At 48.9% G+C, this 12713-nt stretch overlaps 1 protein-coding gene across 1 annotated transcript in view; it reads right to left on the bottom strand.

The window, feature by feature from the left end:
• Positions 1-8935: 8935 nt before the first annotated feature.
• The window catches only part of BCL7C (BAF chromatin remodeling complex subunit BCL7C), an 8716-nt gene continuing 4938 nt past the window's right edge, over positions 8936-12713 (bottom strand). The window contains exons 5-6 of the mRNA XM_006148136.3: positions 9690-9775; positions 8936-9131 (exon numbers count right to left, since the gene is read on the bottom strand). Of these exons, the coding sequence (XP_006148198.1) occupies positions 9006-9131; positions 9690-9775 (212 nt within the window). The 3' untranslated portion in view covers positions 8936-9005. The remainder of the gene's footprint in view (positions 9132-9689; positions 9776-12713) is intronic.

Genomic DNA, 12713 nt, shown 5'->3' with positions numbered 1-12713 from the left:
AAAAACAAACAAAAAAAAAAAAAAAAAAAAAAAAGAAAAGAAAGAAAGAAAGAAAGAAAAAGAGACAGAGATAGAAACTGAGAAATCACCCCCCAGTGGGGATGGCCACGCCGCAATCCCTTCTCCTCTAGTCTCCTCTCAGGATTTTGGGCAGGCACACACAGGCACCCGGTGTGAGTTTTAGCCACCGGTGTTTTAGCCACCGGCTCCAAGACTCAAACTGCAGTCAGCTATATGGGAGTTCAGCGACATAGCCATTACACTAACTGCTAGTCCCCAGTAGTAAGAATTTTGCCTGTTTAATGATTCAGCAGCAAACATTCAATGTTAACTAGTATTTTTTTTTAAAAAAGTTACTAACCAAGTCATATATTTTTTTCCACACATAGGTTTTTATCCTTCCCTGCTGAGCTAGTGACCTAAATAATCATGACTCTAAAAATCACCTTGAGCCTCTTTTCTTTCTTTTAAAGAGTTTTTTCTTTCTTTTAAAGAGTTATTTCATTTTATTTATCATCGTTATTTTCTTTCTTTCTTTTTCTTTTTTTTTAGTTTTGCTACAGGGCTTGTGCGATCAAGAGAGAGAGAGAGAGAAAGCCGCCAGGTCCAGGACTCCAGCTGTGGTTGAACATGTGGGAATCTAGCTCCTTAACCACAATGCCACAGTTTTCTTATCTGTAAAATTCTCGTGAGATTGTGGTAAAATGAGAGGAGATAATGTGGGTGGCTGGAGCCCTAGAAATAAGCAGTGTGGCTCATAACCATTCATCTGCCTGCTGGTGGGTCTCACCTTCCTTGACTGTATAGTAGGGACACACTGGGTTCCACAGTGCAAGTAAGTTGACACCGACGTCAACCAGCCCAGGGATCCTCAGGCCCTCAGCCAGGGTAACCAAGGCTCAGAAACATCCAGATGCTGCCTTCAGTCAAAACCACTAGTTAGGACACCTCTGCGTGAGGCTGGAGCCCATCGGAAGGCCCGCCTTGGGGCGGGAAAACCTGAACAGGTGGCACAAACCTGTAATCCTAGTAATCGGGAGGCTGGGCAAGGGACAGCGGACATGCGATCTTCTGTCAAAAATCTCTCTCCCTTGGGAACCAGCAGTTAGCGTAATAGCTATGTCGCTGGACTCCCACGTAGTCGACCGCGGTTTGCGTCCCGGACCTGGTGGCTTAAAACTCACGCTGGGCGCGTGTGCGTGCGTGCCCAAGATCCCAAGAGGAGAATGGAGGAGAAGGGATTGCGGCATGACCATCCCCCCTGGGGGGTGATTTCTCGCTTTCTGTCTCTATGTCTCTCTCTGTCTGGCGAGCGCACGCGCCCTATAGCGAAAACCTCTCCCCACCCCCCAAAAAAAAATCTCTCTCCCTTCTCGTTGTAAAAAATAAAATAAAAAATTGCTAGCGCAGACTGCAGGGGAGGGGTCACATGGCTGAGCCTGTCCTAGATCCCCGGTGACGTCCAGCAGGGGCACAAGCAGAGTGAGCGACGCAGTCCTCCACCCACACACGCGGCGCAGCAAGACACCGAGCCCAAAGCGCCGCAGGCAGGGCGCACACGCCCCCGCGCCCTCCGCCTCCAGTAGGTCTGTAACCCGCGCGCCCGCCGCCAGGCCGGAAGTCCGCCCCCGGCCCCTCTAGCACGCGCGAGGGCCGCGTCGATGGCCTTAACCCTTCCCACGGCCGCGCCCGCGCTCCCGGCGCCCGGCGGTTGCCAGGCACGTTGCACTCCTTTGTTTCCTCCGAGCTTCACAAAAGGCTGTGAGCAAGCAGAGCAGGGGGGTTACCTACTGCAGTCGGATGGCTGAAGGCGCGTAGCCGCTGAGCCAGAGCACGGGCGCCACGAATGGGGTTTTCAGTCTAACCGTGTCCCTTGGCTCCCTCGAAAGATCTTAATACACACACCTTTAAACCTCAACCGGGGTCATTACAGATCACAACGGAATTGGACTTTTTTTCCGTTGGCACCGCGTCTCCTAAAGCCTAAAAAGTAATAGTTGAAAACATTCACTTTAACGAACATTTGATTTACATGCAGCCATGCTCTGCCTTTGGTTCACACCATTCTGACTCTGTTCAAAGATGGATGACCCTGAAGATGAAGAAAAGGTAACTGGCTGCATTGTTCAGCTGAGGCACCTAAGGTCCTGACAGGGGTGACCTGCCTGAAGTCACTGTTGGCACATACTGGCTGAATCTGGAATATCTCCATTCACAACCTGCTCTTCGACCCTTCACTACACTGCAGTTGCCTGACAGCTGGAGGAACAAAGGAGGGGACTGCCAAGAAAGCCATTACAAGCTGGAAACGGATGGACAAATGTGAGCGAATGGAAATCAAATCTTGTGCTCTGCCCTTGCGCCTGGCTGTGTGTGGGGTCCTGGGGTCACCAACCACACCAGTCCGTCTTCACAGTCATGCAGACACCACATTAACTGATGGGATTCTGCCAGGTATTGGGTATGGCTGTTCCAGTATACACCCTGGAACTGGAGAAATAAGCACAGATGAGTTTGGGAACCCACTGGGCCCCCTGTGCGAGACCTGAGTTCTAGCTCCATGGATCACCTGACCTCAGCGACAGTCTGGGTCTCCATGCTATTAGAAAAGCAGCCTGAAAAAGGGAGGCGAATTTTACCTGTGGAGAAAAGGAGATGTGGTTGCTCATGTTCTTTTATTCATCTACAGTTAATAGGCACCTCCTGTTTACCAGGCACTACTTTGAGCCTTGGGAGGACACAGATAAACAAGACAGATGTGGCCGTCTTCTAGCAGGGGAAGTGAAATGTCAAGTGAAAAGGAAGTACAGTGACTAGTCACAGACCTGACCTAGTTTGGCAGTCAAGAAACCTTCCTGGAAGAGGTGAGATCAAACTCAAGGTCTGAAAGATAAATTAGCATTGGCCGCAAGAGGGAAAGGAAGAATTTCTCAGGCAGAGGGAGCAGCAAGTGCTAAGGAGGGAAATAGCCTGGCCAGCTTCAGGATGTTTAAAGTTACATGTGTTGTATGGTAGAGAGCTCTGGGGAGAAGGGCAGGAGAAGTGAGCATGAGCCAAGTTAAGCAGGGCCTTATCTCCCATAATGAGGAGCTTGGTGGGAGGACTCCACTGGCAGAGGCAAGTGTGAAAGGCACCAGGGGCCCATGTGGCTGGAAGGCAGCAAGTGAGATGAGTATTTCTAGAACAGGAGTGAGGAGGCTGAGAAGGGGAGCAGAGACCAGGGCCTGATAGGGCTCAAATGCCTGGCTGAGAAGCTTGGCCCTTATGTGCAAGTAAATGAAAATGGAAGAGTAAGACACTAGGGAGTGGTAAGAATCATGGTGTCTGTTAAGCGCATTCTCCATCTCCAGGGGTGGCCAGTGTTCAGCATCGCCTTGCAAGGACCACTCCAGGAGGCAGACTTGGTGTCTCAGAACTTCTGGTTTCAAGGATACCCAGGAGACAGATTTTTATATATGAAAACAACTGATTTTAAATTTGACAACATACTCAACACTGTGTAAGTTGAGCAGACCACATGCATAAGCTGGTGGTTCCCAGCCTTGCAGCAACATTAACATCACCTGGGGAGCTTTTGAAACTCCCAATCCCCAAGTCACGCACTATATCAACCAAAAATGCCTGGTGTGGAAGCCAAGCATCAGAATATTAAAAGATCTCCCAGGCACTTCCAACATGCAGCAAGTTGTGAACCACTGCTATAGGCTGGATACATCCTTTGGGTTGCCCAGCAAAGTCGTGGGGAGGTTTGAACTTCAGTTTGAAGTTTAAGGAGATCAATCAAGAGGAGGAAGAGAGTATAATTTTGGGTGAGAAGAGGCCTGGTGTCTGGAAGGCAGTGCTGGGATCCTGCCAGGGTGACCAGTCATCCAGTTTGCTCAGGACTGAGAGGATTTCTGGGACATGGACCTTGTAGTGCTAAAATCAGGGAAGTTCCAGGCAAAGTAGGATGCTTGATCACCCTCAATCTTGATACACTTCTGTCTTTCTAATCTAGTGAGATTTATGCCATGGCCTCTCCATTCTAGAAACTTCCTGAGAAAAGGCTGTCTCTCTCGGGGGTATACTCACCTGGGTCTTTGAGCCCTGAGTTTAACAGGCTTGTATAGGGAGGTTCTCTACCCAGCAGTTGTCCTGGTCAAACCCAAGTCTATGGAACTTAGCAGCAAAGAAGAACAAAGTACAATAATATGGGTGGTCCTTAAGAACATTCTACTGAATAAGAAAACACATGCAGGGGCCAACAGATGGTGTGGAGGTTAAGACAGTGGATCCCACATGGCCAGCTGTGTGGAGTGAATCTTGGACTGGCACCTTTAAAAACATGCTGATGCATGTGTGTGTGCATGCTCAAAATCTGGAGAGGAGAATGAAGGAGAGGGATTTCAGCATGCCATATCCCCTAAGGGGTGCTTTTTCACTTTCTCTCTCTCTGGCAAGTGCACGCACACTATAGCAAAAATTGAAAAGAAAAAATGCAAAGAAGTACATACTGTAAAATTTCAACTATAAGAAGTTCTAGAACAAGTTAACCAAATCTGTGGTTTAAAAATAAAATAAGGGGCCAGCAGGTGATGTGGTAAAGGCACTGGATTCTCACATGGCCGACTGTGGTTTGAGTCCTGGACCTGGTGGCTTGCTTTCTCCCTTTCCCTTTCTCTCTCTCTGGTAAAATTAAATAATAATAAATGGAATTAAATAAGTAAATAAATAAATAATTCTTAAAAAAAAAACTGTGTTAAGTGAGGTGGTAGGTTACACAACCTTTAAAAAAATGTCAGAACAAGGGTAGCCTCTGGGAAGTTGAGGAAGGGGAAGAGACAGTAGAGAACTTTCGGTGGTGATGTGCTGTCTTTGATAAGCTTGCCTTCTGCAGATGTATATACATTTGTTAAAACCCACCGAGTCATAAGCACTTGTGCATTTCAGTATGTGGCTGTGTTACCTCAAAGGGGAGAATCCCTGTGAATGAGTGCTGGACTCTAGTTAGCGAGGTACATGCCGAAGTGTTCAGAGGGATGGGTACCACTGTGCAGCTTATGCTGAAATGTAGCAAGGATAAGATGGATGACTAGGATATGTGATAAAGTACATGGAGTGGGGTGTTACAGGATCTAGGTGGTGGTATATGTGTGTTACCTATACACTTCTTTCAACTACTGAATTCTTGCTTTTTAATTTCTCTATTATACAAGTTAAAAACTCTATAATAGAATAAAAAGGAGTAAGAAGAGCGAAGAACACAAGCAAAGCTAAGAGGTGGGAGACAGTGGAATGCATTCAGGGTGATTATAGGCAGTTCAGGGATTTTCTGTAGGTGGGGTGGGAGTAGCACAGTGTGATATCCATCCATCCTGCAGGTAACAGGGAGAAACAGGAAGTCCTAACCTTGGGCAGCATCACAGACCAATTTGGGTTTCTGAAAGATTGCCCAGCTGCCAGGGATCATGGATTGGAGAGCAAGAGTGAAGCAGGCACCTAGCAGAGCAGTGCGGCCTGAGGAAAGGGCAGACTGGGGCATCACTTAGGACAGAGACTTAGCAGGACACGGGAATCACAGATGTGGGCTCTGACTCCCATGTGTTCCCATCTTGGCCAGCTCCTCGCATTATGGGGCCACTTGCAGTTACAGGATGGTGGGAGTGGGTTGGGGGGAAGGTGAGGCTGAGGGTCCGTGGGACATCCCAGTGGGGATGTTTCACAGCCATTGGCTCTTTGGGCCTGGAGGTAGGAGAAGAGCTTGGAGACAGAGAATTAGGAGCCATTAATTCAGAGGGTGGGTGAGGCCCAGCAGGGAGAGTGTTCATGAGGAGTAGAGCGAGGCCAGCAAGAGACGTTTAAGTAGGCATGAGGAAGAGGAGGAAAACCAGTGAGGGACGAGGTACAGTGGGGAGGGGACACGGGAGCACTCAGAGACCAGGGCCTGAACACCAGGTGGGGAGAATTTCCAAAAAGAATGTAGACATTGGGAGAGCCTAGCAAGGTGATGAGTCAGGGAGATGGCTGTGGAAGAGATAGGTTTTTAAATTTTTCATTTGCTATAGGGTGTGTGCATTCCTCAGAGAGAGAATGAGGGGGAAAGAGGGAGGGAAAGTGAGAAATCACCCCCAGGAGGATGACACCACACTCTCTTCTTCTCCACTCTCCTCTCACAATTTTGGGCATACACACTTGTTGGGTATATTTTCAAGCTGCTGGGTCCAGGACTTGAACCACACAGTTGGCCATATGGGATCAAGCTACGTTAACCACCATGCCACCAGCTGGCCTGGAAGAGATGGCTTTTAAACTAGGTTAGAGAACGGGCTACTGAGAGGGTGGTAGCAGACTGGGCTCAGGACAGTTGCCTGTGACCAGGACAGGAACAGGAGTAAGGGACACTCACAGGTTAGCCTCTCGAGACTGCTCAGAAATGGATATACCATCCAGGGCCAGCATTCCTTTCCCTGCCTTGCTGACAGATGAGTCTCTGGCCTCTATCCCCACATGCTAGTATCCTCATCTCTAAAATGGGGTTATAGGAAAACAACCACCATTTATTGAGCACTTAACTATGTGCAAGCCAAGGAGACTCCACCTGTCGCCTCATGTATTCCTCACGATAGTCTCACCAGGCTGATGTGTCCATTGTACAGAGAAGAAAACAGGCACAGAAGTCAGTAAGTCACTTGTTCAAGACCATACAGCAAATGAACAGATGAAATTCAAACCCAGAACCTGAATTCCGGGCCTTCACACTGAACTACTAACCCATACGAGGCACATTACAGTCGACAGAGCACTCCACCTTGAGGGCTGGTTAAGGAGAGTAATGAGGGGACCCCCACCCAAACAGTGGCTGAGATGATCACACATGCTTGGCTGAATAATGGCCCTTCAGGAGGCCTACCTCCCCACCCCCCCGAACCTATGAATATGTTACTGTATGTGGCAAAGGAGATTCTGCAGATGTGATTAAAGATACTAAGATGGGAAGTGTCTATGTCATGCACGCGGGCCCAGCGTAATTACAAGGGCTGTTACACGACGGCACAGGAGAGCCAGAGGAGGATGGGGTGATGGAAGCAGAGAGGGATTGGAAGGTGCCACACTCCATATTCCAATTTGAACAAGGAGGGAGGGGCCATAAGCAAGGAATGCAGGGGCCTCTGGAAGGTGGAAGAGGCGAGGAAACAGGTTCTCTCCTCCTCTCCTTCGGAAGGAACCAGCCCTGCTGACAGACAACTTTAGTCCAGTGAGACTAATTTTAGCCTCTGGCCTCCAGAACTGTAAGACAATGAACATGTGCGGCTTTGAGTCACTAGCTGGTAGTTTGTGACAGCAGCACCAGGAACCGAATACCCACATCAGTGCACACCTGGCTTCCTGTGCAGTGCAGCTCCACCGTTAAAGCTGCCATCAGGAAACACCCTTACGTTTTTAAATGGTCTTTCACATCCCAGCTCAGTTCTCTCAACCTCAGTGTCTTGTCTTCCTTTGTTAAAAGTGAAAATAGGGGGACCAGCAGTTGGCATAATGGCTATGTCACTGGGCTCCTATGTAGTCAACTGTGGTTCGAGTCCCAGACCCAGTGGCTTAAACTCACGATGGGTGCGTGTGTGTGCCCAAGATCCCAAGAGGAGAATGGAGGAGAAAGGATTGCAGCGTGGCCATCACCATTGGAGGGAGATTTCTTGCTTTCTGTCTCTTTGTCTCTGTCTTTCTGGTGAGCACACGTGCCCTATAGCAAAAACCTCTCCGGAAAAAAAAAAAAGAAAAATAGGTTCATGAACAGACAATTCACAGCAGAGATGTTGGATGATAAGCATGATAAGATTTCGCGCTCTCTGTCTCTGTCTTTCTGGTGAGCACACGTGCCCTATAGCAAAAACCACTCCCCTCCCCCCCCAAAAAAAAGGCAAAAATAGGACTTATACACTGACCCAGGCACAGAGAAGAGGGACCTATATTATCTGAATGTTTCCATAACCACTGGGGTAGGTGAGACCTAGTTACTGTGCCCATTGCACAGATGAACACACTAAGGCTCAGAGAGTAGAAATAGCCTGCCTAGAACCACTAGATGAGTAATGACATGGCCAGGACCTAAACCAGGGCTTCTGACTTCACATAGACCACACTGAGGTTTATGTTTCCACACCAGGCTCACATGCCATCTCCTCAGAGAAGCCTTCCAGATAACTCCAGCCCATTCACCTATTCATCCATTCATGAAGCAGCTGCTGCCACTGCTCTGGTCCCACTGTTGTGCTAGGCATGGCTGGGAACCCAGTTCTGTCCTCAGGAGCCCACAGCCTAGTGGACAAGACAGACACAAACCGATGATCCCCAAACAGCCTGAGAAATGCCAAAACGAAGGAAGTCCAAGGCGTTGTAGGAGCTCAAGGAAAGGGGAAATTGACTGAGCCTAGGGTCAGGGAAGGCTTCTTGGAGGCGGTGTGATTGAGCCAGGGACAAGTAGAACTCAACCAGAAGTGTGGCCAGGGGCTCCAGGTAGGAGAGAAGCTGAGCAAAGGCAGGGAGGCACAATGTGGTTTCCTGAGGGCAGGGAACAGGTCAGGTCATCGCGGGCCCCTGCGTCCCTCTAAGCCTCTGTGTCCTGTGTATGACATGGGAAGCATGGGTTCCCAGCCCAGAGCTTTCATACCTGCTGGGCTCAGCAGAGGCCTGAACAGGACAAAGACGGGTCCTGGGATTCCCAGAGGAGGGTGAAGGTCAAGGAAGGTTAAAAGGCAAAGGATCGGGACAGGGAGGGAGCAGTGTTGGGGAGGCAGGGTCCTGGCTCAAGCCCCCACTGCACATCTGATGTGTGTGTGACTGACTAGAAGAAGGTCCTCTCAGAGCCTCAGTGACCCCATCTGAGAAATAGAACATGGGACAAAACTGTCTCCAAAGACCCTCCCCAGCCCTGACGGGGAAATGACATGACACGAAATTACAAAAGGGTCTTTATTTATAAAAAGCCAAAGGGGTCCCTGGGGCGACAGGACAGGCAGGCTGGCTTCTCAGGGGTCAGGGGCATTTGGGTAGATGCGCTTGAGTGGGGGGGCGCCCTCCGAGTCCTCTGTGTCACCCTGGGCTGCCTCAGGGACAGATGGCACTGGCTCAAAGACGGGGTAAGCTTCAGGGGCCTGGAGAGGAAGGGCGGACAGGCGTGAGCCCCACTCGCACCCAGGAGCCCAGCCTCCTAGCCTTTGCATCTCCAGAGCCTCCACTCCTCTCCCCTCCCGGGCCCAGGAGGCTAGCCCAGGGCCAGGCACCCCAGGTGTGGATTAGGTAGGGCTGAAAACAGCAGCAGCAGCAACACTGTCTGGGGGAAAGAATCTGATACTTTTGAATCTGGTATTTCTGAAAAATGCATCAAGGTAGTCCTTGTCAGTCAGAAGTTGATGAGGGACTCTCTTAAGCTAATTTCACAGTCGAAGATACTTTAAAAAATAAAAACCTCGCAGAGCACCATGATCTTTTCAGGCTCTTAATGGCCTTCAGTCAGCCCTGATGCAGCCCTCAGGACTTGTCTCTAACTCACCCTGTCTTTATCAGACCCAAGAACCCAACTCTCTGCCTTTAGCTGGGTCCTGGTCTGCATCTCTCTCCTGGACCTCAGGATGCAGTCTCCAAGCCTTCCACCCCCTCAGAGCCCCCATTCCCGCCAAGACCCAGGAGTCCAGCCTTCCCGTGTCTCTCACCTCAGCCTCCAGCAATTCTGGAACAGGCTCCTCCTTGGTCAGCATTGGGGGCTCATCTGTGCCGCCTGCGGTTATGCCCTCAGGGTCTGGAACATTGAGTCAACAGACATTGCCTGAATAGCCACTCGGTGCATGAAGGAGCAAAAACACAGACAAGAACCCATCCCATCAGCCAGGGGTGTGGGAGCAGTGAAGAGCCAGAACACGGCTGCAGTCCAGGCAGTAGACAGAGGACAGTGCACGCATGTGCGACCTGGAGGGTACGGAGGGTCCTGTCCGGTGGACAAACAAGATGGAGCACAGTCTAGGCAGAAGGGACACATGCTTTGTGAGCAAATTCTGGGCTGGGACTGAAGGGCGCAAATCCTGACCTTGGGCACGTTACTCAGTTTCTCTGGGCCTTAGTTTACTCATCTGTGAAAGGGAGATGACGGTAATTCCCATATGAGACTTTCATAAGGATTAAATGAAATCATAAGGAAAAGCCCTTAACATAGCATCTGGTACATAGTTAAGTACTCAATAAATGCTACTTATCATTTTCATACAGGGGAATCTTCAAGTTTAAGAAAAATGCGTATTATCCCTCTTTCCGCCATCTTGGAGCCTGTGGAGGCCTCTGGGAACAGGACTTCTAAAAGGCAACTATGTCTGGAAGGCTGTGGTCCAAGGCCATTTTTGCTGCAATAAGCGGGGTTTCGGGAACCAAAGGGAGCATACAGCTCTTCTTAAAACTGAAGGTGTTTATGCACGAGATGAAACGAAATTCTATTTAGGCAAGAGGTGTGCTTATGTGTACAAAGCAAAAACAACACAGTGACTTCTGGTGGCAAACCAATTAAAACCAGAGTAATCTAGGGAAAGGTTACCCATGCCCATGGAAACAGTGGCATGGTTCGAGCCAAATTCCGAAGCAACCTTCCTGCTAAGGCTATTGGACACAGAATATGTGTGATGCTGTACACCTCGAGGTTTTAAAATAATGAAAAGTAAATGAATAAAAATGGATTTGTGTTGAAAAAAAAAAAGAAAAATGCGTATTATGAAAAAACTCATAGGTTTCAAAAATATTTATCGCACCAAAATAAACCTGTCCTTTGTGTCACGTTTTCGATGAACATTTTGGAGTCCCTCTGTATGTACAGCAAAGGTATGTGGCACCATCTAGGCCCAGGTAATGAGGCCAGCCAGGTACAGGTGAGAGTTGGGAAGGCCAGGGCCAGGGCAGGGCCTGGGGAAGTAGAGGCAGGTAGACACATTTTGGAGGTGATACAGACCCTATGGAAGAAAGAGTAGCTGAGGAAGACTCACGCCCAGATGTTGGCTCCCTGGCTATGTGAGGTTGGGCAATTTACTATAAACTTCTTGATTTTTTAAAAATAATTATTTTATCTAACTTTATTTATTTTAATTTGACCAGAGGACAGAGGGAGAGAGATAGAGACAGAGAGGGAAAGTGAGAAAGCAACTTGGCAGGTCTGGGACTTGAACTGCATTCGAGCATGTGGGAGTCCAGCGCCCTTAACCACCATGCCACCTGCTGGTACAATTTACTAAACCTCTCTGAGTCTCAGTCTCCTCATATGTAAATAGGGACCAAAACCTTTAAAAGGTTGTAGAGAGGATTCAATGAGGGAGAAAAAACGCACACAGTAAGAAAGGAGCAGGTGGTGTTGTGGTTAAAGCCCTGGAATCCCACATGGCCAAACACAGTTCAAGTCCTTGACGTGGAGTCTTGAAAATCACAACAAATACAGAACCAGCAGTTAGCGTAATGGCTATGTCGCTGGACTCCCATGTAGTTGACCGCGGTTCAAGTCCTGGCCCCAGTAGCTTAAACTCATGCTGGGCGTGTGTGTGTGCATGCCCAAGATCCTGAGAGAAGGGATTGTGGTATGGCCACCCCCCCCCAGGGTGATTTCTTGCTTTCTGTCTCTCTGTCTCTCTTTCTGGCGAGCTTACATACCCTTTAGCAGAAACCTCTTTAAAAAGAAAGAAAGAAAATCACAACAAATAAACAAATACATGTTAAAAAAAAAGACTTGGGCCTGCAGGTGGCAACAACCTCTCCAAAAAATAAAAAAGAGTGCTACACTTTCTACACTTTCAGTATGGTGGACCGCAGTTTGAGCCCTGGACCTGGCAGTTTGTTTTGTCACTTTCCGCCTCTCTCTCTGTCCCTCTCTGGTCAAATTTAAATAAACAAACAAATAAAGTTAAATAGAATAATTCTTAAAAAGACTTAAGGAACACAAGAAAACCACACACATACACAGTAAGAGCTCAGTAAATATTAGCTGTTACTATCCCCATGATAATTAGTCCTATAATTACCATTATTTAATCACTCAACAAATATTTGTTGAGCACCTATTATGTATTTTGAATCCTGAGGGTACAGTAACAATATCAGTATGGGCCCAACATTTAAGAAGCTGAAGTGAGAGTGAGATGAGAGTATAGAAAAAGATGAAAAACTAGTAAATTTGCATGAAAATTCCAGATGGTGATATATTATCTACAGATCCAAAGACCCAGAGGAGTGAGACAGTAACTAGAGGTAGTTTCCGCAGGAGTTAGGGAGGGCACCCGCCAGGAGTCAGCATGGGAGGGGAAACAGGTAAAGGGTAATAAGCTGCTGGGGTCAACTTTGGAGAGGCGAGGTTTCCTGGGAGGCACCTGGTCCTACCTCTCTCTTGGCCCAGCCGTGGGGGCTGAGCCTCCTCAGGGACCCCTTCCGGAGGTCCAGCAGGTGACACAGGCCGGCTGGGCTGGGGGGTGCCCCCAGGGCTGGGCTCAGTGCCCTTTTGCAAGGAGCCTTCCGAATGGAAACTCTGGTTGCTGTTCTCATCTGCGGGAACAAATGCCGAGAGTATTGGCCTGAGGCTTCCAGGACCCTCCTTCTATCCCCACAGCACCCCAGATTCCAGGATCCCTACATACCATTGAGATCCAGCAGGATGAGAGGGCCACCCCCTCTGGGACTGGCGCCCCTGCCCCGCCGCTCCCGGCCACAGTAACTCT

This window comes from Tupaia chinensis, unplaced genomic scaffold, assembly GCF_000334495.1.
Source record: "Tupaia chinensis unplaced genomic scaffold, TupChi_1.0 Scaffold000231_1, whole genome shotgun sequence".
Taxonomy (NCBI): domain Eukaryota; kingdom Metazoa; phylum Chordata; class Mammalia; order Scandentia; family Tupaiidae; genus Tupaia; species Tupaia belangeri.
This window is presented reverse-complemented; position numbering and strand designations above follow the sequence as displayed.